This window comes from Eublepharis macularius, chromosome 1, assembly GCF_028583425.1.
Source record: "Eublepharis macularius isolate TG4126 chromosome 1, MPM_Emac_v1.0, whole genome shotgun sequence".
NCBI classification, from domain to species: Eukaryota; Metazoa; Chordata; class Lepidosauria; order Squamata; family Eublepharidae; genus Eublepharis; species Eublepharis macularius.
In genome coordinates this window covers 143,448,002-143,475,740 of record NC_072790.1, presented here as the reverse complement: position 1 = coordinate 143,475,740, position 27,739 = coordinate 143,448,002, and the positions used below count along the sequence as shown (strand labels likewise).

Below are 27,739 nucleotides of genomic sequence, written 5' to 3'. Positions count from 1 at the left end.
CCTAATGGTATGCTCAACATACCTTCAATGCCATATATTTCCCTGCTCAGCTGAATAAAAGGGATTACTTCTTACAGATGAATCATTTAATTGTGGTTTCCTTTATAGTAATAGAAGTCTTTATAAGGCTGATCCTTTGGAAACATTTCACTAAAAAAAGAATTCTCCAACCTCATGGTTATTTCTAGATGATCAAAAATCAAGTTACAACCACAATTCCTTTCTTCATATAATCTTTCTCCATATAATTATTTTCAGGTCTGTACTGGGTAAAATTAAACTGTACAAAAATCTTCTGTTCCTATTCATCTGAAAGTTGTCCTTGATGAAGGATAATTAAACTAATTTTGACTACTAGATTCCTTTGGTTTCTGGGTTTTTTTAAATATCTCCAACATCTCTAATCTCAGCCATAAATTAAAACTTGAGAAGCCTTGAGTTTACCTTGGGCATGGTTGAAGGGCATTGAAGGGCACACAATGTTAGCAATGCATTCAGACATGAAAACAAGCTGAAAATAAATTCAGATTGGAAATGAGCACAGTTGCTGCCTCCTCTCCCCTTCCTTACTCTTTCTCTAGCACATGGAACTTGGCTGAACATTTCGTGAATTGTTCAAGGTCCAATTCACTATAATGTCCAAACGCAGTGCTTTGGTGATTTAGGTGTCTCTTTATTCCACAGTAACAGGGATTCTAAATCTCCAATTTAGAATGTTAGCTTGCGTTAAGCAAATAAACTCCACTTCAATGAGGCACCCATACTGAGACATCAAGGTGAATTGGAGTTTGATCAAGCCATGGAAGTGTTCAATCAAGTTCCATGTGCTAAAGGAAACAGAAGTGAAAGGGCTAGGGAGTGTGATCATTGTGACAAACTGTATCCCTGCCTAATCAGAACTTAATTATAGTTTCTCATGACATCTCAACACAGTCTTAGGACATATGGGCTTCATCAGTGCCTGAATAAGAGATCTCCTTGGGATCCCATTGAACAGCCTTAAATTCCATAATAAAACCAAGAGGCTATATACATGTAAGTAAGTTGGGTTTTCTTGACTAGATAATATTTAAAAAACTGAAATTGATGTCAAAGTCTGTATTTATAACAGTTTCATCTCCCTTTTCCAATTTTAAGTTACTAGGAAATGAAAAAAAAATTCCCAATGAAGTTGGCTTTAATAATAATAATAATGACCTGCCAACATCTTTTCCACACTGACCTGCCATCTTGACCTGCCAACATCTTTTCCACACTGTGACACTGAGAGATCTCTGTCTTTTGGTGCTACACCTCTGAAGATGCCAGCCACAGCTGCTGGCGAAACGTCAGGAACTACAATGCCAAGACCACGGCAATACAGCCCGGAAAACCCACAACAACCATTGTTCTCCGGACGTGAAAGCCTTCGACAATACATTGGCTTTAATAGTTGCTGCATTCTGTAAACTTGGTAACACAAGAACACATGCATGATCTTTCAATGCTCTTCCTATGGTAATATCCATTTATAATGGGCTTTTTAAATGGCTGGTTTTGGTATATGGTTATATTATGTTTTATTTGAAATGCTTGTGAACTGCCTTGTACCTCCTCAAGAGGAGAGAGTGGGATAAAATATTTTAATAATAAATATTTCAGGTGGTTTTAAATGATTAAATGGTACCTTTTCACACTGTGCCCAAATGCTCCCCTTGGAATTACAGTTCCATCAAATATATTCTTGTATGTTTGAATACATGTGTGAAAAAGGGTTACTGAATGCAAACTTCCAATGCAGGTTTAGGAACAATCAAAAGTGGACTATAGCTTACATCTGCTGAAACAATATTATTTTTTAGGAGAGCATAAAATCTCCCTTTATCGATTTTGACATCTTTAACATAAAGCAGAGCTACCAGCATATCTTTATATCCAGCAACAGAAAGTTACATCCCTCATTACTGAAGGTAACACAAGAGGTGATAAGAGAGCAATATTGTCCAGACAAACAGCATGACTGAAATCCCTAAGTGATTGCCCATCCAATACAAAAAGAAAAATTGACATAAGCCCTGTTCACAAGTCAAAATCAAATTCTGAACAATGTACACTTCATTTTTCTTTTTATGTGCACTGAGTAATTCCCACATTGCATTCAATTGCACCTACAGCTGAACATCAGAGGCAGTCCTAGAGTCTATATACACGAGACATCTTACATGAGGATGCTCAAGTAAAGGGAGATGCAATGTTAGCCAGGAAGGATCATTTAAAAAAACAAAGCAGGCAGAAAGGCTCCTCAGAGAGTTTGTTAATGTTATCTTCCCCTATCCAAACAGGAGGGGAAATTAACAGAGCCTTCAAGTGCGTTGCTGCGGCATGTGTGCCTGGTGGCACTGGGGAGCTGCAAATGACTCAATCACCCTCCATCCTTTTCTTCTCCCTGTCTTCTGCAACCAGTTAGAGAGTGAGGGCCCAATTCCATTGATGTTTGCTCAAAAGTCAGCTCTCCTACTTTCAATGCGGTTCCCCTCACCGCCCTTCCCAGAATGCACACCACATTCATTGCAACTTTGAACAAAGCTTTGGTCATTTACAAGACAGTGGACACAAGACAGCAATCCTCAGAGCTCATTTTGAGGGGGAACATTGTTCCAGCAGTTACCTCAACAGGTCACATGTCAGGTGGCCCCACCCACCTGACTTTCAGCCACTTTGGGCTGTTTTGACCTCGATTGGAGCCGAAACGGCTCAGATCGGGGCCAAAATGGCCTGGATCAAGTTGGTGCTGGGTGGGGGAACCTTCCCCTGCCAGGCAGCGACCCAATCCCAGCTGTTTCAGCCCTGATGCAGGCCCAAATGGGCCCCAAATGGACATTTTAGGCCATTTTGGGCCCGTTTCAGCCTGGATTGGGGCTGAAATGGCCCGGATTGGATCGGAGCTGGGCAGGGAAACCCTCCCCTGCCCATCACTGACATGATCCAGGCCAAAAAGGGCCCCAAATGGCCTCTTTGGGTCATTTTGGGCCCATTTCTACAAGGATCGGGGCTGGAACGGTCAGGATTGGGTTGGTGCCGGGCAGGGAAAGCCTCCCTCACCTGGTACCAACCCAGTCCTAGCCATTTCAGGCCTGATCCGGGCCCAAACCAGCCCAAAATTGCCATTTTTGGCCATGTGGGGCCCGTGTTGGCCTGGATTGGGGCTGAAATGGCCCAGATCAGATCGGTGCCGGGTGGGGGAACTCTCCATTTTGGCCATTTGGGGCCTATTTCTGCCAGGATTGGGGCTGAAACAGCCAGAATCAGGTTGGTGCCAGATGGGGGAACCCTCCCCTGTCTGTCACCGACCCAATCCAGGCCCCAAGGGGCCTCAAATGGCCACTTTGGTCCATTTTGGGCCCATTTCTACCAGGATCGGGGCCAAAAAGGCAGGTATCAGGTCGGTGCAAGGTGGGAAAAGCCTCCCTCGCCTGGCACCAACCCAGTCCTGGCTATTTCAGGCCCAAACTGGGCCCAAATGGGCCATAAATGGCCATTTTCAGCCATTTGGAGCCTGTTTCGGTCAGGATTGGGGCCAAAACAGCCCCCATTGTGGCCAAAATGGCCCAGATCTGATGGGTGCCAGGTGGGGGAACTCTCCATTTTGGCCATTTTGGGCCCATTTCTGCCGGGATTTGGGGCTGAAATGGCCAGGATTGGGTTGGTGCCGGGTGGGAGAGGTCCCAGCTGTTTCATCCCCGATCCAAGCCTAAACAGGTCCAAAATAGCCATTTTCAAGCATTCTGGGCCCATTTCCGCTGGGATTGAGTTGGAGCTGGGTGGGGGAACCCTCCCATGCCAGGCACTGACCTGGTCCGGGGTGTTTCGGCCCTGATCCAGGCCCAAACGTGCCCCAAATGGCCATTTTTGGTGGGGGACCCCCTCCCCTGCCTGGCACTAACCCAATGTGGGCTGTTTTGGGCCCGATCCAGGCCAAAAACATGCCCAAAATGGCCATTTTGGGCCCTTTGGGCCCTTTTTGGCCTGGGTTGGGGCCAAAACGGCCCTGATCAGGCCACTGCCTGGTGCGGGAACACTCCCTGTCTAGCAGCAGCCAAATCCGGGCCATTTCAGGCCCAATCAAATCAATTATGCTAATGGAGCACTTCTGGTGATGTCGAGGGGACGTGGCATATGCGAATGAGTTATGCTAATGAGTTATGCTAATGAGTTCCTGCAGCTCTTTTTCTACGAAATGACCCCTGGCAATCCTAATGATTTCTGGTTTTTTTTTTCAGAAGTAAGTTTCACTGGTTTCAATAGGACTTACTTCTGAGTAAGCATGTACAGGATTGTAGCTGCCTTACAGCCTGCTCCTCATGATCTTAGACAGAGTTAGCTTGCCTTTAAGCAGTCTATCCCAGGATGAAGCTACATGAGATCTTTCTCTTTTCCCCCTCCCTCTCAGGGAGCAATCCAGGGCACGATTACTTGGGAAACACTTGTTTCTGAAGTGGCAGCAGCCAGCTTGTTCCAAAGCAGAACCCCAAAACAGAAGACCAACCAAAGCAGCAGGCAACTAAAGTGCAAGCTTTCAAGCTCTCCAGAGATCTTCACTTATCTGGATGTTGAATGGAGGAGTATTGACAAACTGGTGTTGCAAACCATTTTAACGCCTATAGACTCTCACTGCTGCCCTGGCCAGTCTGTGTGCATTTACTCAGGAGCAAGTGGGGTTTACTTCTGAGTAAACCTGAGGAAGTGCTGCTCTCCCCCCCCCCCCCTCCTCTGCATACCTGAGAATAAATCCTGTGGAACTCATCAAGAAAGCAACCACGCAGGATGCTGGTACTGCAGAGTTCCGCCATCCTTTGCAACATTTACTTAGAAGTCTTGTGTTTAGGGGACTTGTTTCTGAATAAAGCAGGCAGCAGGATCAAAGCAGAAAGGAGGAGGATGGAGGGTGATTGAGACATTTACAGTTCCCCACTTCCACCAGGCATGTATTTACATACTGACACACTCAAAGGCTCTGTCAATTTCCCCTCCCCTTTGGGGAGGAGAAGATAACATTAACAAACCCTCTGAGGAGCATCTCTGCCCGCTTTTTCATTTTAAACTATCCTTCCTGGCTAACATTGCATCTCCCTTCACTTGTAAGATGTCTTGTGTATAGAGACGCTTAGTGATTCTGGAGCCCTGGGTAAAAGTGAAGTATGGCCCTCCCATATCTCATTTGTCTTTGTAGCCCAGGGGACCCCCAACATGGTGATCGTGGGCACTTGTGCCTGTTGACACCTTTCCTGGTGCCCAAAAGTTTTTAGAAAGTGGGTGGGGCAAGGTGGGGCTTTTGCAAAACATAGCTTCTAATTGGTTATTGGGAGTATTGATTAGTTGTGGAGATTTTTAAAAACATTGGTTTCGCAGAAACTGCTTCCATAGCACAAAGATCTTCACTGACTGAAGATAACTATAGCAGCCATTTTGTGGCTGGATCCATCTCCTGCAGCAGCCATTTTGTGGCAGTCATTTTGTTGCTGCACCCACTACACTCCATCAGAATTCCAAATGTGCCCACAGGCTTAAAAAGGTTGAGGACCCCTGTTTTAGCCTGCTTCTCAGCCCAACATAGGGCTTATGAAACTATGTACAGTACAATCCTATGCAAACCTACTCAGAAGTAAGTCTCCATGTGTTCAATAGCGTGTACTTCCAAGTAAATATGCATAGGATTGCAATGTAGAGCCATGATCCCATGCACATTTACGTGGGAGTAAGCTCCATTGAATACAATATTATTGACTTCAGAGTAAACATGTATAGCTTTGCACTATAGAGGCATAGTCCTATTCACATTTGCCAAAGAGTAATCACCATCGAACACAGTGGTACTTAAATTTGAGTAAACATGCCTAGGATTGTGCTGAAAAACTCTACCATTACAGAGATAAGTGTAGAAGCTGTTAAACAATTGAAGCAGAAGAGGAAGAAAAAGTCTGATATGACAAAAAAAATATACACGGGAAGGGGGGAGAAAAGGTAAATAAGGAAAGGAAGAATGCTCAGCTTTGCAACAATTATCCTTTCACCCCCCTGAAAAGGTTAACTGAAGAGCAGATAGGCTGCATTGCAAGCTGTAAGCTCATTGAACATGAAAGAGTGCAATGGTGCTTAGCAATACTGCTCCAGGGCAGGATTGGTGAGTGTTTCTCCTACTTGTTGTATGGCCTCCTACTCCAGAGTAAGCAGCAGGTAAAGGAGGGAGGAAGAACTCACCAGCCAAGTTGAGGTATGCCCCATGATTGGTGGTGGCCAGTGGAAGATAGCAGGCTCAGAATGTCCCCAGCACTAGCATGGAAGGTTGCTGACAATGTCCCTGAGGTAATTGGGCTGGGGGAATTCCAAGGTGTATTGGACCACATGAGATCAAAGAGATGGTGAGGTGGGGCAGGGGCAGGCAGGGACAGGTTGAAGTCACAACACACAGGTAGAAGCGGAAGCCTACTGGGCTGGCATGTTGGGTCCAGAGGTCTTCTGGTGTGGGGCCTGGAGCAGCTGCCTTATGTGCCCCATACCTAGGACTGTCCCTCCTGAATTGCAATCTAAATCCTGCATCGATAAAGGGACTGGTCCCTCATTTAATACATAAAATGAGTACACGTTAGGTGCTTCTTAGGGTCAAACCAGACATTAACTTTTTTGGCAAGCTGGGTTTAGATTCGAATGACCAACTTCACTTTCCCTGAAGCTACAAAGCAGCTGAAGGGAATGTCATTTTAACAACAGAGGGAGCTCTTTTTGGCTTGGGATAGCAGCATAGGAGAGAAGGGGTTCCTGCCTTCCCCATACCATTTTCAGAAGCTGGAGAAGGGAGTTACTTACATAACTCTGGAGCAGCACAAGCATGGAATGCTCCACATGCTGAGGTGGTTTCCTCCAGCAAAAACAGTGGAATGGGGTCACGAGACCCTCCTACGATACCAAGCAGAAAAGGGCACCCTAGGATCTTTGAAATTACATTCTCTGCAGCTGCTGTGTGGCTGTAGGCCAAGCAAGTTTGGTCTAGGTTCCCCCAACTCACCAAAAAACATAATGTCTAGTTTGGCCCTTACAAACAGATCCTTCCTTTTGATGCTCAGCCTTCTGCTGCAAAATGGGGCATTCTTGCTGCTAATCTTCTCCATTGCCCAAGGGTGGGCAGGCAGGTAGTAGGATTGTCTGAATGAACTCAGAGGCTTGATGAGAGTCATTCCATGGAGGAGTGTGCTGGAAGGGAAAGGAGCAAGTGAAGGTTGGGCCATTCTCAAACACGAGCTTTTGCAAGCTCAAGCCCTCACTATCCCAGCAAGACGGAAACATGGTAAGGGCTCCAAGAAACCAATGTGGATGTACAGAGAGCTCCAGAATAAGCTAAGGGAGAAAAAGGAAATGTTCAGGAAATGGAGAGAAGGACAGACCTCTAAAGAGGAGTATATGAGGGTTACTAGGTACTGCAGATCAGCCATCAGAGAGGCCAAAGCTCAGTATGAGCTGGGTCTGGCCAGGAGGGCTCGCTACAATAAGAAAAACTTCTACAGATATGTGAGAAGCAAACACAAGGTAAAAGAGGCAATTGGATCGCTGTTGGGAGTCGATGGAGAAACTCTGATGCAGGACAGAGAAAAAGCAGACAGGCTTAATGACTTTTTTGCCTGTTTTCTCCCTGAAGAACTCAGGCTCATCTAGAGATAGTAGAAAATGTGGCAGGATACCTGAGTGGCTAATTGACATTGACAGAGAGGTTGTGTAGAGGCATCTGGCTGCACTCGATGAATACAAATCCCCTGGGCTGGATGGGGTGCACCCAAGAGTGCTGAAAGAACTTTCTAGAGAACTTGCAGAACCCCTGTCCATCATCTTCAAGGCCTCCTGGAGGACTGGGGATGTGCCACAAGATTGGAGAAGAGCAAATGTTACCCCAGTCTTTAAGAAAGGGAAGAAGGATGACCCGGGAAACTACAGGTCGGTCAGTCTGACTTCTGTTGCTGGGAAGATATTAGAACAGATTTTCAAGGGATCGATCTGTAAGCATCTGAAGGACTGCTCAGTGATCCGGGGAAGTCAGCATGGTTTTGTTCCTAACAGATCTTGCCAGACCAACCTGGTTTCCTTATTTGATCGGGTGACCAGCTTACTGGATCGGGGGAACTCTGTTGACGTGATTTATCTGGATTTCAGTAAAGCTTTTGATAAGGTCCCCCATGACATTCTGATGGGCAAACTGGAAGACTGTGGACTGGACTATAGGACAGTTCGGTGGATAGGGAACTGGTTAGAGGACCGCACTCAAAGAGTGGTGGTCAACGGCATTTCATCAGATTGGAGGGAGGTGTCCAGTGGGGTACCGCAGGGCTCGGTTTTGGGCCCGGTACTTTTCAATATTTTTATCAGTGATCTGGATGAAGGAGTGGAAGGGCTGCTCATTAAATTTGCTGATGATACCAAATTGGGAGGAGAAGCAAACACCCAAGAAGATAGAATTAAAATTCAACAAGACCTGAATACTCTGGAGAAGTGGGCAGCTGTGAATAGGATGCAATTCAACAAAGACAAGTGCACAGTATTACATCTGGGCCACAAAAATGGGAAGCACAAATACTGGATGGAGGATACACTTCTGGGCAGTAGTATATGTGAAAGGGATCTTGGGGTAAGAGTGGACTGTAAACTAAATATGAGCAGTCAGTGTGATGCAATGGCAAAAAAGGCTAATTCAGTCTTGGGTTGTATCAAAGGGGCCATAGTGTCGAAATTGCAGGAGGTCATAGCCCCTCTCTATACTGCCTTGGTCAGGCCACACCTGGAGTATTGTGTGCAGTTCTGGAGGACTCACTTCAAAAAGGATGTGGACAAAATCGAGAGGGTGCAGAGGAGAGTGACGAGAATGACCAGGGGTCTGGTGCCCGAGCCCTATGAGGTAAGGCTGAGAGCCTTGGGAATGTTTAGTTTGGAGAAGAGGAGGTTGAGGGGGGACATGATTGCTCTCTTTAAATATTTGAAAGGCTGGCATTTGGAGGAGGGCAAGGAGCTGTTCCAGTTGGCAGCAGAGGGTAGGACCCGAAGCAATGGGCTTAAATTACATGCACAAAGGTACTGGCTGGATATTAGGATAAACTTTTTCACGGTCAGAGTAGTTCAAAAGTGGAATCAGCTGCCTAGGGAGGTGGTGAGCTCCCCCTCACTGGCAGTTTTCAAGAAGAGGCTGGATGAATACTTGTCAGAGATGCTTTAGGCTGATCCTGCACTGGGCAGGGGGTTGGACTAGATGGTCTGTATGGCCCCTTCCAACTCTATGATTCTATGATAATTCCTTCCCCTCCCACTGGCCAAACAGACTTGTGTTTTCCCCATAAGTTTTCCGTTTACTGTGGGGGCAGGCAGGATTGTTTCTGAAAGGGCAGGGTAGGTACACATTTGCCATTTGACTCAGAAAAAGAGAGGGCCGTGAAAGATGATGGTAGCAATCCTAAAAAGGTCTATTCAAGATATAAGTCCCATGTTATTCAATAGTGATTACTCCCAGAGAAGTGTCTTCAGAATTGCAGCATATGATTGAAGTCTTCCAGGGCTTTTAAAACATTTGATTGACTGAACAGACCCTACCCCCACCCCCTCAGTGGCACTTTTCCTCACAACAATTCCAATGCCTTAATTAGGGGAGGGAGGAGAGACAGACCAGCACCTGGTAGCACACCAAAACAAACCAAGATTTACCCCAGCAGGTCTACTCATATGTAAGGTGCATGTTAGTCAATAGAGCTTACTCTCAAGGAAGTGTTTTTCAAATCACAGCCTATGCTTGAAGTCTCCTTTCCAAACAGGAGGGGAAGGTTCTCCCCTTGTCAGGACCCAATTGGCAGGGAAGGAGAGAATGCCATTTCCCAGGTAGCAAGGGGGGGGGGGGGGCGGGGAGCGGCATGGTATGCACTCAGGCACACTGTGTTCATTCCTCTTTCCAGACAAGAGAGTTAATTAATAACATAAGGGCTCTCTTCCTTTGGGATCTGATTGGTGCTGTTCAGGAAAACAAGATGCGGCCTTGCGAGGTGAGCCCAGTGCCTGTCTGCTGCTGTTGGAAGGTATGAAATGAAACACACAATCTTTTCAGTGGGAGGGACTCATTACAATTTAGTTTCCTGGATTTGGTTCTCCATTCTAGAAGCAGCTTTAACAAGCCAAACTGCCAATTTCTGTGTATTTTTGGCTCGTTTTTTCTATTATGCACACCCCTAGTAAGGGGTTCTCTGTAACATATGAACAGGGCTTAAGAAGAAGCCTAGTGGATGGCAATGATGTACAGCCATCCTTCTCTAGTGTGTGGCTCTGGGAACCTAGATCGAATCTTTTAAAAAAGAGAATGTTTTGTTTGGCTCTCAGGAATCCACTCAGAGCATCTAAAGAAGTATGCTGTAGTCAACAAAAGCTCATGCTGTAACAAAATGTTATTCTTTAAGGTACCACAAGGCTCTTGTTTATTATGACTAAAACAAGACTCCTTTGAGTCACAGTGGCTATTATTTGTTTTATTAGAAGCACTATGAACAGGACAGATTTTCAGCCTCTCTGTTCAGCATCAGCCAAAAGTCTTGCTTTGGCCTTATTTAACCACTACCTTTGTGCTGGCCCTTGGCGTAGGTTTTAATTCACCCAGAATGTAGAAATACCATCTTTCCTAAAGAAGCAGGGAAATTAATAAAATCTGAAACCTCACTTGAAATGGGTGGCTGATTCTGGCATAGTTCTGGGTCCAGAAAGGAAGATGAGCCAGGGAAGCAAAAGAGCCAACAAGAATACCATAGGATTATTTCCTTAGAGCTCCAGCAACTTTTTAATATACTTTCATGAGTTTTGCATTTCATATGTTTACAGTCAGCTCCAGCAGCTCAGCTTTTATTTTGGCTCTTGAAGCAAAGCCTGGCCCAGGACTTGGCTCTGTCACCAGTCAGTGAGCAAAACAAGGGCAAAATGAATGAAAAGCATAGCCATCCTGCCTTCTCCTTTACAATGATGGGGGGAGGAGATATCAATACTAACTCCCACATCCTGTTGAAGGAAGACAGATCTTCATGCTAGTGGTGACTTTGGCATGAATTTTCTGATAATATAAATTGATTCAACTATTCTGAAAGGAATTTCAGCATGACAAGAAAACTGACCAAGTTCTTAAGATTAAGAACTGCATACCAATATCTTCACATGGCCGAGGGACACAAGACACATATGACTACCACTGTCATAGTCCCACTGTTAGAGCATCCACTCATCACCTTTCTCCTCAGAATCTGTCACTACTCACTTGTCTTTACTTCAACATATACCCTATTCTGCTCCCACATACCTCAAGACAACATCCCCCCCACACACAGAGAGAGAGAAAAATAGAAGTGTCAACACACCCCTGCAATGCCACCCATATGAAGGCAAGGGAATCTGGATATTTCTATCTTGAATCAAACCAGAGAATTACAGTCATTTCAGGATGAGAGTCAGATCTACATACACCCCTTAATCAATGGCTCCTTTTGTGACTCTATGGGTTCTCGTCACACTTAGGCCAAAATGAATGAATGGTGTAGGATAACAACCTTATAGTCCATTCCAGGCAAGAGTGTCCCTTTACCAGGTAAGTCTTTGTTGTAGCCTAATGAAGTCCTTCATTATCTTCTTTACCTGCCCTATTAGCATCCCCTTCAGAGTAACTAAAGTATCCAGAAAATTGGGTTCTCACCACTGCCAGAAAAGAGGCACTAATTTTAAGTATTCTAGGCTCAGTTCTCCCTGAGACAGTTCTGCTACAACTGCAGAAGGAAAAGGCACAATCTTTCCCTTAGATTGTTCCTTTGCCTAGACTATGTTCATGCTACAGGAACCAGGCAATTTATGTGCCTTTCTCTTTCTCCCTCTTAACCTTTCCCACTATCTGTTCTTCTTCCTTGCCCTCATCCCCCAAGCCATTCCTGCTCTCTGCCTTGTTCCCCCATGACTCCATTGTTTCCCTTCATCCAGCTATTCCCTCCTTCCTCTCCCTTTCACTGCTGGTCTTTGTGCTACTTATCTCCCTTTCCACATCCTCCTAGCCTCACTCAGATAAATCTCAAAATGCCATTCTTCTCCTTTTCATTTCTCATCCCAGATATTTATATTGGTTTTTTCCCTGTATGCAGAGATAATTGCAGCTTTGAAAGGATTATTTAAATGTGGAATAAGCATGGTAGAAATATGTTAAGCTAAACACTTTCTTCCCACCCTACCTCAGCAACACTTGCCCAGCTTTCAAGTGAGGTGCCTGGGGCTGCTAACTAGCTTTCAACAACTCCTGGAAAATCATATTCACAGAGGATCCATATCTCATCTAGGCTGATTCTAGATAACTTTCTTTTTTAAGTTTATGGGACTCATCTTTTACTGTTCTAATCTATCGTCATTAGGAGTGGGAAGATGGATATGACTACATCAGGAGGGGAATTACTTTTTGTTTCTGGGAATTCGTAAATTGTTTTCAAGAGCCTTGGGAGCTACCAGTCACAAAATGGCAACTTAGTGGGTGAACCCATTCACAAAATAGCTACTTGTACAAAAAGAATAGCATTTCAGAACAGGTCTACAATCCTTGAGTAGAAAAACCTGTTTTCTGCTGTTTCCCAAAGCAAACCATCACCACCATGCCAAATTGTAACTTGTCTAGCAGAGGAAAAATTAGAGTTCCCACTGTAATTTTCCTGGAGAAGGAAAAAGCCGATTTGATGCAGTGGAGAAGAATCAATAGCACACTCCTTTCCTATCTAGAGCAACAGTCCATGAAAGAGGAGGCATGAAAGAGGAAGAGGAGAAGCTTTGAGGAAAGTGTATTGGTGCTGTGTTTTCCCCATTCCAAGCAATAGGTGCATGTATGTGTGTATGTATGTGTATATGCACATGCAGCCTTCTCCTTCACACAAAAGAGAAAAAAGAGAAAAGCTGTTGCAATAGTTTTGAAGGGAAGGATTAAAAACTGAATTACAACAAAATCGGAAGAACAAGATTTGAGTCCAGAAGCACCTTAAATATCATTTAGATGTCCAGGGTATAAACTTTTGCAAGGCATGTTCCCTTCATCAGCAACACTGAAGGAAGGGAGGGATGCTAGTTTTAATTGCTTTAATTGCCCAAAGTTACAGCTGAAACTAGCCTGGTGTGGCGTGATTGTAGATGGTACTTTACACCTTCCTCCAGAGGCAGCAGTTCCTTTTGTAGCCTCTGTCATGGAGGTACTGGACTCTAGCTGTAGCAGGCAGCCTATGTTTTCCCCAGGCTAGCCCACATGGAACCTGACATGGTGGCCCTGCAACCTATGCAATCTCCACCATCTCAGTTCCTTCTAGACTTCCTATTCTCCATCATGCAACAGCATTATTTTATATTGGGGGCATGAGAATCTTTGCTTTATTAAAGCAAGCCTGAATCCATGCATTGTTGACTTATTGCACTGTTGCTGAAGAAATAATATGTCACTTTCCTCCATATGTAAATAAGACATCTTGTTGTGAATAACTGACTGATCTATTGTGAGTTTCCCTATGCACTTTTTGTGACATGCATTAGCAGGCATTAGTTGTTCATATTTTCAACAAATATTTTTCTATTCTGGCCCTCACCTTGTCTTGCCCTTAAGTTCATGTGTTTAGCTTGAAGTCATTTGTGACAAAGTAATAAAGCTCAAACGCCTATTTTTGGCAGGACAATTCAAATAAAACAGATTCTAAATGTTTAACTTCTCTGGAAAGCAGACTTGCAAGAAACAGTAATGCTGGCATTCGCTTACCTAATAAGGCAATATTTTATTACAGTTTACATAAATAAAAGCCTAATGCTCTGCTTCCACCATTTAATTGCTACTACCACTACTACTGATGGAAGCTTGTGCCATTATTTTGAATAAGAATAAAAAAGTAATGTAGTACACCAAGACCTTAGGAGGTCAGAGCATTCTACATTTTAGCATGGGGAATGTAGACAACATCACTCAACATACAGTCCAGAGAAAGATAGCCAAGTTAAAATTCCACATTACTAACGAGTGGTAATAGGATTAAAGAACAACTAAGGGCCTAATTAGACAAGATATAAGGGATCTGTGGTCAGGATATTCCAGCTTTTTTGAGAAGCAGAGGCCTTCACCTAGTGTTAGGGGAAGAGGGAGGTTTAATATTTCTCTTCTTGTATATTAGTAAATCAAAGAAAGAGGGTCTTTGTTCACCATGTGGATAGGGGGTTGATTGGTTAAAATGGAAGGATTAAACCCCTTGAATCCCACCCCCCATGCCATGGTCTCAATCTTGTTTAAAGATTTGTACAGCTGTTATTTTTCTGCAATTATGGATTTCCCTGCTCTAACGTCCTTTTGTATGGGGCCTATCATTTTGTGCTAACACATGGTATTCAAAAGAAGCCTGCCACATAAGCCTTTGTCTTAACATTGTCACCATTAATTTGGAAAAAAAAAACTTTTACAATTGTTAGTTCATGTATCAAAGAGGGGATGAGCACATTTCCTATTTATATAATTGAGTGGGACACTCCTAAAGGGAATTGTTGGGTGCCAAAATAAACAGTTTTCTTAGTTTTTTCTCTGACTTGTAGCAAATAATGTAGAAAACACCATTGTTCCATTTAGCTTACTAAGAGATGAATAATTCCACGGATGATAGGAACCTCCCCTGATGTACAGGCCATAAAGCTATGTCAACTATTTTAACATTTACTAGGAATAAATCAGCAAAACAGGCTAAAGAAGTGGTTTTCAATTTTCTTTTAGCCTACAACATTTATTTGCCTTTAGGAACCCTCATGAGGCAGCTGCTAAACTATTTGTTAGCAATGGATAAGTGGTCTTTTGTTCAAGTTGTCAGCTATTACTGACTTTCTTGTGGAGAATTCCTGTGTTCCTAAGAAAACAGTTGGAAATAACTGAGATAAAAGTAAAAAGATGTCATGAAATATTGCAATGAAAGGCCTTTCCAACAATATGAATTTCTTATTTAAAAAGTGTAATCTGATCGGAAGTAGCGGACAGATCTTCCTGTCACAGCACACTTCATTTTTATCTGGGTCCATTAAGTATAGATTAAGTTAGTTGCTAAATTATCACCAAGTAGCCATTCCTGGGGGCCTAAGTCCAAGACACACAAAAATGCCGTTCTCCCCATATTCATATTCATCCTGCATACTGGATGACAGCTTTGAGAACCACATATTAGGAACTACATATTAGGAAATATCACTCATTGAAACACTTGTGTAAGAATAACCAGAAAGAATCATACTCAGGAAATCTGTACAAGTCCCCTTTAAGACTCCTCGGTGGTTGCTTTATTAAACTATTTATTTTAAGGTCATAAACAAAAGGATGCATGATTACTTTAATGGGCATCATTCATCCCTTGTAACTTTCAAACAAACAAGAGTCAGTTATTCAACAAGTAGGGAGTCCTCGTCTCTTCTGTTGCTTTGCTGCCACGTGTGCATAGACTGGTTTGTACATTCTAACTTGTGATTGTAATTAACTTATTTTGAGGAGAAACAGTTTTATGTCCAACCTATTATATGCACCAATATGGACTGCATTCTATACAATGTGGATTGTTTTCTATACAATAGAATAAAATGTCTTCACAAAGAACATTTGTTATAGGCACAAGGAGAGAACTTGCATCTCTCAAAATGGGGGGTGGGTGGGTTGCGTTATTTATGCATTAGTAAAACAGGTGATTTTTTAAATATATAATTGCGGTTCTTTATATTGTTTGCTTGCCACATGCATTTCTGTTCAAATGTATATGCCTCTTCTCTGACTTGAACCCAAATATACACTGCTATCCTGAGGGTCTAGTCTGCTGTATTAAGAAACTGTGAGGGGCAGAGCAGACCTTGTATGAAAATTAAAATATGACTGCTGTTTCATTTTAGCACTTAAGAAAAGTCATATAATATAATTAAAAATAGTTTAGGGAAGATTAGTATCTTTTGGCATGAAATTAACATATGCTATAAAAGAAAATGACCATCCTTTCAAATGCCCCCCCCCCAAAGACAGGAAAATGTTTCCAGTGTGGGGGTTCCATAAAATAAAATACATGAACATCCTGAACAATAACGGTATCTCCTGGATGTTAAACAGAGCACTTTTAAAAAATGTTTTAGGGTGGGAGGGTCTTTATCCCTGGTGGGAGGAAGAGACCAGAGATGCCAGAAGCTAGAGCTTATATGCATTTTGAACCAATATGTAAAATTAAAAGATAAATTAAAATGCCTGTAAAATGGGATTTTTAAAGATAGAGCAAATACCATAATAAGTATATTCCAGCAGAATGCAATATAAGTAGTGATTTAATTATACAAATGCTCTGGGGAGGTCTGGAAAGGCTTATCTGCTTGGAAAAGGCAAAGAAAGGAGATGTAATGAACACAGAATTTAATTTACCAAGTTCAGGTTTAGAAGGAGAAAAAACCAAACTAGAGCCCTTCAGAACAAAATGGCCACATGACCTAGACAGTGGAGGATCTTTTTTTCATTTCTCATACAAAACTTAGTGAAGATACTAGAACATGGTTCTCAAATGTGGCCACCAGAAATATTTGATATAGTCCAACGACCCTTATCCCAACTCCCATACAAAATAATGGAGTGTATTGGTTCTACTCATATTGGACAAGTCACATGGCTGCTTGTGAGAAAACTTTGAGGATTCCTCTGTATCTGATTCTGTTCAATGGAGTTAATTACGTTTGACTTGCATGAAACAAGGAAATGGATGGCTATAAGTAATGCCACTGGATTGAGGAGATTATTCTTTCTCCCCTACTCTGAACTATTGCACAACTGTCGGTAGCAAATTCCACTTACTCTTTTCTTACTTGTTCTGTAGTTTTGCTGTGTTGAGTGTTCCTTTTCACATCCTTCCAACAATCCCCTGCATATTTCTATGACCTTCATTTGGATGTACACATGATACACATTTTGATAATTTATGTGATTTAATGTATTCAATATACACGGGAACCTGTATTTCCATTACGCCAAATTGTATCCATCCAAATGCATATTCAATGTGTTTCCATCCCACCACCAAAATCTGGAATACAGCAACTCAGTCCACTTATCTGCATATTATTGAAAGATTCTAGGTAAGGAAAGAAAGAAGGAACAAGTTCTATCATTGTAGCAGTAGATTACAAACCATCCAGCCAATCAGAAGATCTGGACGATGCTTTCCTACAACAAATTACAAAACTGTTATTGAACAGATACATAGTGGTAATGGGGGACTTAAAGTGATCTCATTTTTCTTGGGAATCTAACTCAGGTAGGTACCCAACAATCTCCCAGAAAGTGAAAGAAGAAGGAATGGGGCCTGCTATCCTAGACTTAATCCTGACCAACAGGGAGAAACTGATTGATGAAGTGAAAGTGGCAGGAGGCTTAAGGGCAGTGACTGTGTCATATTGGAATATATGATAGCAAGGGATATATCAGACATATTGTCGAAGGCTTTCACGGCCGGAGAACGATGGTTGTTGTGGATTTTCCGGGCTGTATCGCCATGGTCTTGGCATTGTAGTTCCTGACGTTTCTCCAGCAGCTGTGACTGGCATCAGTCACAGTTTTGTGATTTGTCAGATGCCAGTCACAGCTGCTGGCGAAACGTCAGGAACTACAATGCCAAGACCACGGCGATACAGCCCGGAAAATCCACAACAACCATCAATATATCAGACTTTTGGAGAGCCAGTTTCAGAGCTATGGAGAAAAATGGCAGGATCACCAAGCTTGAAACTCTGAGGAAGAATTGAAATACTGAATACACTATCATAAACTATTTCAACAAAAAGGGGGGAAATGGGAGAAAGCTAAAGAAGCACAAGGAACTTGGCAGTGGTCCTGGATCCTGGCCTTCTGTTGGATAAACAGGTGGCATCGGTGATCAGGGGAGCCTTTAACAAGCTTTGGCTGATGATTCAAAGTGGCTCTTTCTGGGTGGGAAAGATTTTTCCACTGTGGTGCATGCCCTGGTAACATCTAGATTAGATTACTGCATTGCACTCTGTGTGGGATTGCCCTTGGAGTTTGTTTATAAGATACAGTTGATACAGAATACTGCAGCCAGAATGTTAACTGGAGTGGGTTGTAGGGAACTTATCACTCCAGTCTTTTTACATCTACACTGGCTCCCAATTTGTTTCCTAGGTCCTGGTATTCAAGGTATTGGTACTGACCTTTTAGAGACCTAATTGGCTTGGAACCAGCACACCTGAAGAACAACTTCTCCTATATGAACCTACCTGCATGCCCAAGTCATCTTTCGATGCCCTGCTTTGGGTGTCCCTGCGGGCTGAGGCTAAATGGGTGGCACACCAAGGAAGTATCTTCTTGGTCATGGTGCCAAAACTTTTGAACTCTCACCAGGGAGATTCATTTAGATTCAATCTAAATGATTCATTTAGATTTAGAGATGGGCACAAAACGGGGAAAAAACAAAATGAGAGTTTCACGTTTCATCACGTTCCATGAATCATGAAACATGAACTTCCACAAAATTGTCCTGTTTTGTGATATGATTCATTAGTTTCGTGATTTGTCAGAACCTAGGCACTTCAACAGCCTCCTTCATACCATGAGATGCCAAACTCGCAGGGAGACTTCAGCAGGCTCTCTTCCACCCACCCACCCCAGTTTGGCCAAGATTGCAAAACGTTGACCGGAACCCACAAAGCTGGGCCCCAGAGCCAGGCAGTGGTGCTGAGACTGGGCTTGGGAGGAGGGCTCCAAAACCACCACACAGACACCTGCCCAGGTGGGAGAGGTGCACAAGATAAAACCAAAGGAAACAACAAGAATGTGAGACCTCAAAAGAACAGGAAAAGAATTAAGAAGAAACAAAGACAGGCAAAGAAAAAATAAAGGAGGCCTTAGTCAACCTAGGCCCCCGAGCCAGGCAAAGGCCTGAGAGTAGGGTGGGGTGAGGTGGAGGGGGAAAGGCACCCTCACTCAAAGACCTTCCCAGCAAGGACAAGTGAGGAAAATAAGAAAGAGGCTTTACAATCTCTTTTGAAGCAGCAGCAAGTCCAGCCAAAAGCTCCTAACTAGAGATGGGCATGATCCGCATTACGATCGAAAAAAACCCACGATAATGGTGATCATGAGATCGTGACCCGGTGGATTGTGATTGGCCACGGCCAATGATCCAGCAATTGGGAGAGGCCTGGATCATTGCGTTTGGGCTCAGATCGGGGATCCAGACACTCAGGCGCCAGCAACCTATTCCCTGGCAACAGAGCCAAGGGAAAGCCTGAGCTCTGTTTAACCTCCTTCTGTTTCCCTGTAAACCCGAATGGAAGCCCAGCTTTCCTTGGTCAGCAGGGCTTCCTTCCAACCACAGAGCAGCAAAGCAGTCACAAGTTGGGAGAAGACACCCAGGGGAGGGAGGGGGAAGGGGGTGTTCTGTAGCCATGGGCACTCCAATCTCATCCTTGTAAACCCTGATAAGCAGCTCTGATGGCCAAACACAGACCTCCTGTGTTGCTGAATGGGACCTGAGGGGAGGTGGCTCATCGCCGCCTCCCCATGCCCGCCAGGCCCGGCGGCAGCCACCACCACCCACCTTCTCACATAGCTGAGAATAGCAGTGCAGCCCACTTTGGGATCCATGATCCATGATCCACGGCTTCGGAATGGGAGATGATTGGTGTGGATCGTTAATTTGGGATCGGCGCTGGCGCCGATCCACGATCAGCTGGATCGTTAATTTTTTTTTGGATTGTGCCCCTCTCTACTCCTAACTCCACTCTCTCTCATTCCAAATCCCAGCAACAGATCCTCTCTCTGTCTACTGGAACTAAAAGCACGAGGCAGAGAGAAGTGCCTTATATAACAAACACATAGAGCATAACAGGAGGTCTGTGGTTGGTAAACAGACCTGTTTAACAGGGTTTGTAGGGATGAGATTGGTGTTCCCATGTCTACAGAAGGCCCATCTCCTCAGTTGCCTAGGGGATTAACCCTCCCACTCCTCGCTGTATAGGCAGAATGGAAACTCTCTAGTTGGCAAGGAGAGCTGCCTATCAAGGTTATGTGGGCTAAGATTGGGGTTTCCAATGGCAACAAAAGGTCTGCAGATATTCTGGGCCTATGTTGCCTAGGGAATCAATGGATTGGATCCAGCCTGTCTGGCATCACAAATCATTCACAAATCGAACAAATCAGGCCAAAAAGTTGTGAATTTCATGAAAACTGCGGCCCCATAAAATGCGTTTTCGCGAAACACAAATTGGCCCAATTCATCACGAAATTTGATTTGTATTTCAATTCGTGCCCATATCTACTTTCATTATCTTCCACCAGCAGGTGAAGCTTTCTTTTGTTTAACTTGGCATACCCCAAATAACTGTTACTATTCCTTCTTCCAGGTTATATTATGTGTGTTGCATGTCTATACCTTCTTACTGAATTGGTTCACCACTTTGGGAACCCTATTTGTGTGGAAAGGTAACAAGAAATATTAAATTAATCAACGTGGCTTTTTTTGGTTCTTCTCTCCAATTAATTTGGAAACAAACCCATATCCCTAATAGAAGTGTCCCCACCTGATCCTATAAACAGATCTATCCATAAAGCAGTTTACAGGATTTTGCATACTGCAAAGAGCCATACTTGGGTGGATGAACTGCTTGTTATTTTGTTTGCATTGTGGTCTCTCATATTTCTGCACGTGAGACTCTTGAATAACTAAAGTTGGTTCCAAACACAATAATTCCTTTGCTTTGGCACCAACTGGTCTCTGGTGTAATAAAGATGAAATAAATACCACTTAAAATGAAGCATTTCTGGGCGTTGTTATGTTTTGTTTTACCCTCTCAAGAACGCTGCTTTCTTTCACATCTCAGACAGAGAAATAATCTAATTTTCAATACTCCAATTAGTTTGTATCTAAACAGTTCTGTGGAGTATATCCTGATTATCTGTTTCAGAAGAAGTGGACAAAGAAGAATACATGGAAGGCAATTCTAAAAGGAAGAGTTATTCTTTCGTGCCACAGTATTATGCTTTAAGGAAACACAAGTTCCTTAATTGTATTTTCACATATTCACATATACATTTTTACTTACAATGGCAGCAAGTGGGTTGGTGTGGTAGATTAGGGGGAAACTGATTCTGCTGCTGAAGAATGAGTGAGGAGGACTGGAGTTCCTACATTGCTGCCAGTGAAAAACATAAAGTGGCATAAGAAGCAGCAGGAGGAAATAGCTGTAGACAGACTGAGTCCCATAAAGACATGCAGCTACAAAATGGCTAGGAGCACACAGTGTGAGCACTGATGTCAATAGCCCATGCTGGACATTCCTACAGTGCCATTGTAAGCAGTCACACTTTTAAAAGCAATTGTTTACAATGGATATAAAAGGGTGTAATACTGTATAGAAAGGCACTGCTTGCCAGTCAACAGTCATACATCTGTCTAGCATTTCCTCTTGTTTCTACTGCCACCTCTTATCTCCCACCAGTAAGGACATGGGGACTCTTCTCCCCATCAATCACTGGTCATCAAGAGGCAGGCTGTTGTAATCATATGATTTGTTTACAGGTATCCTTGAAGTCATCATGTCACTGTGATGACATCAATAACAATCACATGGGTCATTACAGTAAACAAGGCCGAAGAGCAGAGTGGGCAAATATGACCAAGGACTGTGAAGACAAAGAAGAAAAACAGTATCAAGCAGAACACCATCAAAACTATTCGAATGCATTTGCAACAAGTTTTGGACATTACTAGAAACAGGAGGAGGGTGATTTACAATACTCTAAACAAACCAAAATGAAGCAAATATTTTTTACTCATACCTTGATGACACAGTGGGAGAAATGGACATTGTCTGTATCACAGAGATAAAAGTACAACTAAGTGTTTTAGCAACTGATATAAGCCCCTTCTGCATCAGGGACTTAACTCCTCACTTTCCCTGAAGTCAAGCCGAAAGGCATGGAATCAGCTTATATGTGGCCGTTCACACCTCTCATGTTTTGGTCAGCGTGGCACTGAGTTTTTTAGTCCGCACTATGCCAAAATGAGTCAGGATCATGAGTGCTTGTTGTTGTCACTAATGTCATCATTTGTGACATCACAGTGCCAGCACTTTTTTCCTTTATTATTATTAATTTTTTTGTACACATGCGTTGAATCGATGCATCGCTGGAGCACTGGAACAACTTATTTCCTGGATTTCAGCCTCTCCACCCCTCCCTTTGTTGATCCTAATTTGCTGATTCGCCTCTGCTCTTCTTTTTCTTTTTAAGGAACTCCACATGTGATTGGCTGTGAGAATCACCCAGTGAAAACAATAGAGGAAGTGGGGGGGAGGGTGATTCGAACATGCACTTGAATCACTCACATAAATAAGGTGGGGAAACAGCTGACCACAAAGCTGATTTTTTAAGTAAAAAGTCAAGGTATAAGTATTCCCAGGAAAGATGCAGAAAAGCCACATGGTGGCAAATCTGGTGCAGACGATCACAAAAAAACCACTGCAGCATTGGAACTAAACCAGTGAAACTGACCCATGCAGACTCAGCTGCAGGTTAGCATGACAAGCTTTTAGAGGAGGTGGAAAGAAAGAGGTAGCAGCATTTGTTGGCCAGTTTAAGAAGAGATGCTTCAAAGAGTTCCAAATCACTGGGCCTTCCCCTCCCCACCCCCCAAGAGGAACAAGCACATTAAGAATTCTTTGTTATGCCCTTTTTCTTTTCAAGTTTTGAACAGAGTTCTGTGCACATACAGCTGGTTACCCCTTCTGGTTGCTTTGGTTCCTGTTTCATGTTTTCTTATTAACATTACCAATGTGCATATGTGCCTTGAGCAAACACCACAAAAAGACAATCTTGATGCAAGCCATTGTATGATTGCACAAAGATGATTTCACAGATGAGGAAATGAACTTGTATGACAAAAACAAGAGGGAAAAAACCCAACCTGATGAACAAGTCAGGAACCAGAAAGGTTGAATGACCAAGAAAAAATAAAATAAAGAAGAAATATAATTAAGAAATATAATTACTAGCTTTACCAAGAGGACCTTCTGCACCCCAATTGTAGACATGCTTACCAATTAGAAATTATGTTTGGTGGCACTTCCTCCCAAGTAAATGCACAGAGGTTTGCAGCCATAGCAGAAAACATTGGTGTAACAGACAAATGGTGAAAGTTGAGACAAGAAAACTTAAAAATGGCAGCTGAAGATAAGGGAACAAATGTTGGTACCAAGATAGGAAGAAAGGTAAACTTAACCACTGGGATTTAGAGCAGTATAGAGATTAGGCAGCTGCACTAGGAACTGGGAGGATGAAGTTCAAATCCTCAGCTGAGCCATGAAGCACTGACCATGGGCCAATCACTCTTGTTCAATCTAACCTATCTCATAGGGTTGCTGTGAAGATAAAGATGGTGGAGGAGGGGGAAGAAATGAGCTCCTAGAAGAAGGATGGAATAAAAGTAGATAGGTAGCTTCAATTTAATTATGCTCCATCATCTTACCAGAATTTTTATTGGTCTTATTCTGTCTGCTTTTTACTTGCTCAGTCCATAATGTAGGGTAACGGGAAGCTATATCTAGAAATTAAGGAGAATAAGAATTAGATACTGAAAATATAAATCAACAACAGACTATGAGTCTCTCTATACATTTCTCTCAGAGGTTTTTAAGCAGGGGCTAGATGGCCATCTGACAGCAATGCTGATTCTGTGAACCTGGGCAGATCACGAGAGGGAGGACAGGAAGGGTTACATCAGTGATTAATTCTTGTGGTCCCTTCTTACATTACCTGGGTAATGCCAATCACCACCTTGGGGTCAGGTAGCAATTTTCCCCAGACCAGTTCAGCTAGGGATCCTGAACACTGTTTTGCCATCTTCTGGGCATGGAGCAAGGGTCACTGGGTGTGTTTGGGGGAAGGGGAGGTAGTTGTGAATTTCCTGCATTGTGTAGGGGGTTGGACTAGATGACCCTGGATTGTCCCTTCCAGCCCTATGATTCTATGATTCTACATGGTACCTCTTACATGAGGACGCTCAAGTCTAGGGAGAGGCAATGTTAGCTGAGAAGCACAGTTTTAACTTCCTCTTTTGGGAGGTGAAGACGAAATTAACAAACCCTCTGAGGAGCAATCTCTGCACGTTCTGTCTTTTAAAACTACTCTCCTGTAGAGAGGTGAAAATGACAGCACCTTTGGCTTTATCTTTTTAAACTACACTTCCTGGTTAACATTGTGTCTTCAACACTCTATGACAAGATATGTCTTTCTGAAGGATATGTGTAAAAAGGGGGTCATAACAATATTTTCAATCTACGAGTGTGCATGTACCAAATAGAAATGGCTCAAAATAAGCTGTTATATTTTATTCATTTTATTTTTTATTTATGTTATTTATAGCCCGCCTTTCTCACTGACACTCAGGGTGGATTACACAGGGTGAGTCAATACAATCAATAGCTTGGACATATAATAACCATGTGATAGGGTATGCATGGCAGAAATTTGAATACACCCAGAAATCTGATACAGAGCTGAAATAATGCTGAAACAAAGAATGAACAATTAGCAAAGTATAAGTAATTAGATATGGGATGTTATATTATGCAGAAGCTACTCAGTAGGTACCAGTAGTATAGCCCATAGACCCATCCCTTAACAAAAACATATATCTGAACCATTTCCTTACAGCACAGCCCTCCCACCAATGTAAAAAAGCACACCTGAATAATTCAGTTTTGCATAGTTTGCAGAAAGCCTCCTAACATCAGCCAGGCCATTCCAAAAGGTGGGGGCCATCACAGAGAATGAACTTGTACAAGCGGTTGTTGACTTTGCCCATTAGTAGGGTGGCACCTTCAGAAGACCTTGTTCAGATGAGCAAAGCTGCCATGAAGGAGCATGGACCAGGTATGAGGGACCAGGACCATAAAGAGCTTGGTATGTGACAGCCAATAACTTGAATAGAGCCTAGTAAGTGATAAGTAGACAATGGAGTGACTCATAATGGGAGTAATATGCATACTTCACCTAGCTCCCACTGATAACTGAGCTGTGGCTTTCTGCAACAACTGGAGTCTCCGAGTTGACTTTGAGGGAAGACCTATGTAGAGTGAACTACAGTGGTCTAGTCTTGACAGTTCCGTGGCATGGATCCAGGTGGTTACATCGAAAATGTCAAGGCTAGAATCTTCCAGCCTAGAATGTGCTGGAAGAAAGCCTTTTTTGCATAGTCAGTCAAGCATATATAACCTCAATGGGAAAATATGGAATATATGGTTATGAAATTCACATCTAAATTTCCTAGTACAAATTTCAGGAATGCACACATCTAAGAACACAATTCAGCAAACCTCTAGATAATTCAATTGCTTTAGCAAGCTCAAATTGCACCATATTCCAATTTGGAAGGTCCTTGGTTCAATTCCTGTCGCTTCTAGTTAAAGTATTTTTCCAGGTATTGGGAAAGACTCCAGAAAACTATTTCCATGCTATATAACATACAGGTTTTATTTCTATACCCTTCCATTTCAATTTGTAGAAATGCTCACCTTCTTCATCACCTTGGGGCTGAGTCTCCAGTGCTGGAGCTGAAGCATCATCTGAATTCAAAATGGAAAAGATTTGCAAGAAGACTACAATTATGAGTGTAAGCTAAATAAATGTATATGCTTGAATGATGCTAATGATTTGCACATAGTCCTAGCCAGTGAATAAATAAGGAACCATGCAATCAATGCAGCCTATTAAGAGCATAAAACATAATGACTCGTTCAAGTGGTATCTTTATGATGTTGTCTTTTGAAGGTATTCTTAGAGGCTCCTGTCAGGTGCAAGAAAACTGTTTTTTGACAAAACTTTGTTTGATAATGGGGAAAAGATCCGTTTGCACAGTAAGACCCAAACAATTCTACTATGTTGGAATGGCTACAAGTACAATATTCTGTAAAAAGACTGCACTAATGACTTTATGAAGTTGCACAGCTGAGACACCCCACAAACAGCCTTCATCCTGTTCTCCTCTTTGCTCGTTTTTTTTTTGGTACCTGTATTGCATACTGGAACTGGCTTTCATTTGACAATGGAGGTCAGTATTACAGTACATTTAAAGATCCCACTGGAATATTGCAAGGCCAGCAAACTGATACCTCAAGTGACCTCTGAAGAAAGCAGGGCTGCCTCTGAACACCATTCCAGTAATTTATAATAATGACTATATCCAGTTTATTAATTATAAAAACAAATGTGGCTTCTTGGGATGTTGCAAATGGTCAGTGTTTGTGAGACGAGTATGATATTCCCTGATATTTTTAAACAACTTTGAAGTAAATGAGAGGACCAGAGTAGCTGGCAGAAGAGAAAGAAAAGGAGCTGACATGCAAAACCAAAATTGTTTAGCACCAGGACAACTCTGTTTTGTATAGTGGCTGTACTGATGAGGAATTGATTTGAATGTGTTGAAACAAACATCCTTCTGTTTGCATCAGGGTGCCGTAAGACTCGTATACATACAACATCATAAATCATTGTTTCTTTTCTGGAATTAGATGCACTACTGAGTTATTGGCATGAAGCTTGCAATCTGGTTACCAGCAAATTATCTCCCAGGAACAATTTCTCAGAGATGGAAGATCTAGCAAGGATTAATTCTAATCAGAAATTGCATTTCTAAGCAGTGTTACACACATGCACATGCACACACACACACACATACACACATATTAATGAAGTTGCAAGATTATATAAGGAACCTTCCAGGCTAATTCAATGCAGTTTCTCCTTCCTGTCCCTGAACAAATGATTGAACACTAAAGGAACCAAGTACTGTTCTCAGTACTGTCTACCTCTCCTAGAGCTGCCTGGCAACAGTAAGAATAGTTATTTTTTAGGATCAGATGTTTTTATTATCCTCCTTAAATACATAATCACTAGGAGTGCTCACCAAGAACGTTTCCGTTTCTGTTTGAGTTCCAGGGGTTGTGGAATCATTCTGTTCCATTACTGGTTTGTTCCAAGTCAGCTGGGGCCAGCTCAGAATTGATCCATTTGGTTTTTTCCATTTTCATGACTTTCATCCTGTTGCACGAGCATTGGCTGCGCATGTGCAAATATACAGTTTCCTTTTCAAGTGGGAGAATGAGGTTCTGAGTCAGCTGTTTTTGTATGCAATGGCACCAAAATTGCACAGAACACAGACCTTCCTCTACATCATTAACCCGCCGAGTTTGAGAGCAGGAATGCTTGGGGAAGGCACAACTCAGTGCAGGTGTTGTGCTGCTCAGTGTACAAACAAGCACACACTGTTTTTCAAGGGGGGGGATTGGGGAAAGAAAGCTTTGTTTGCATTTAAACAAAAACTGTATTGTCCTAAACCCTTTGATCCAATGAGTTTCTCTTCAAGCACATGAAAACTCTCAGAACAATGGACCCCAAAGAAGGCGAGTGTTGGCAGGCACACACAATGGTGGGAAACTTACTGGCAAAGCAGCACTGGCATGGCATACCAGGACAGTGCACAAGCTGTAAGGTGCTCCATTGCCAACCAGCACAGTGGAAAGAAATTTAAAAAACCGCTTCTTTATGATAGTAACAAAACCAATAAATTATTACCTCTGAGTCCTGCTGTTATGCCATGTTTCCCTGTGCCTTGTTGTTTCCTTGCCACATCCTCACTCTAAT

General features: G+C 42.8%; 1 protein-coding gene across 2 annotated transcripts in view; it reads right to left on the bottom strand.

The window, feature by feature from the left end:
• The window catches only part of SMOC2 (SPARC related modular calcium binding 2), a 234,841-nt gene that overhangs the window by 78,851 nt on the left and 128,251 nt on the right, over positions 1 to 27,739 (bottom strand). For both annotated transcript variants that reach the window (XM_054971059.1, XM_054971135.1), the window contains exons 6-7: positions 25,612 to 25,662; positions 23,565 to 23,639 (exon numbers count right to left, since the gene is read on the bottom strand). In XM_054971059.1, coding sequence (XP_054827034.1) covers positions 23,565 to 23,639; positions 25,612 to 25,662 — 126 coding nt within the window. The remainder of the gene's footprint in view (positions 1 to 23,564; positions 23,640 to 25,611; positions 25,663 to 27,739) is intronic.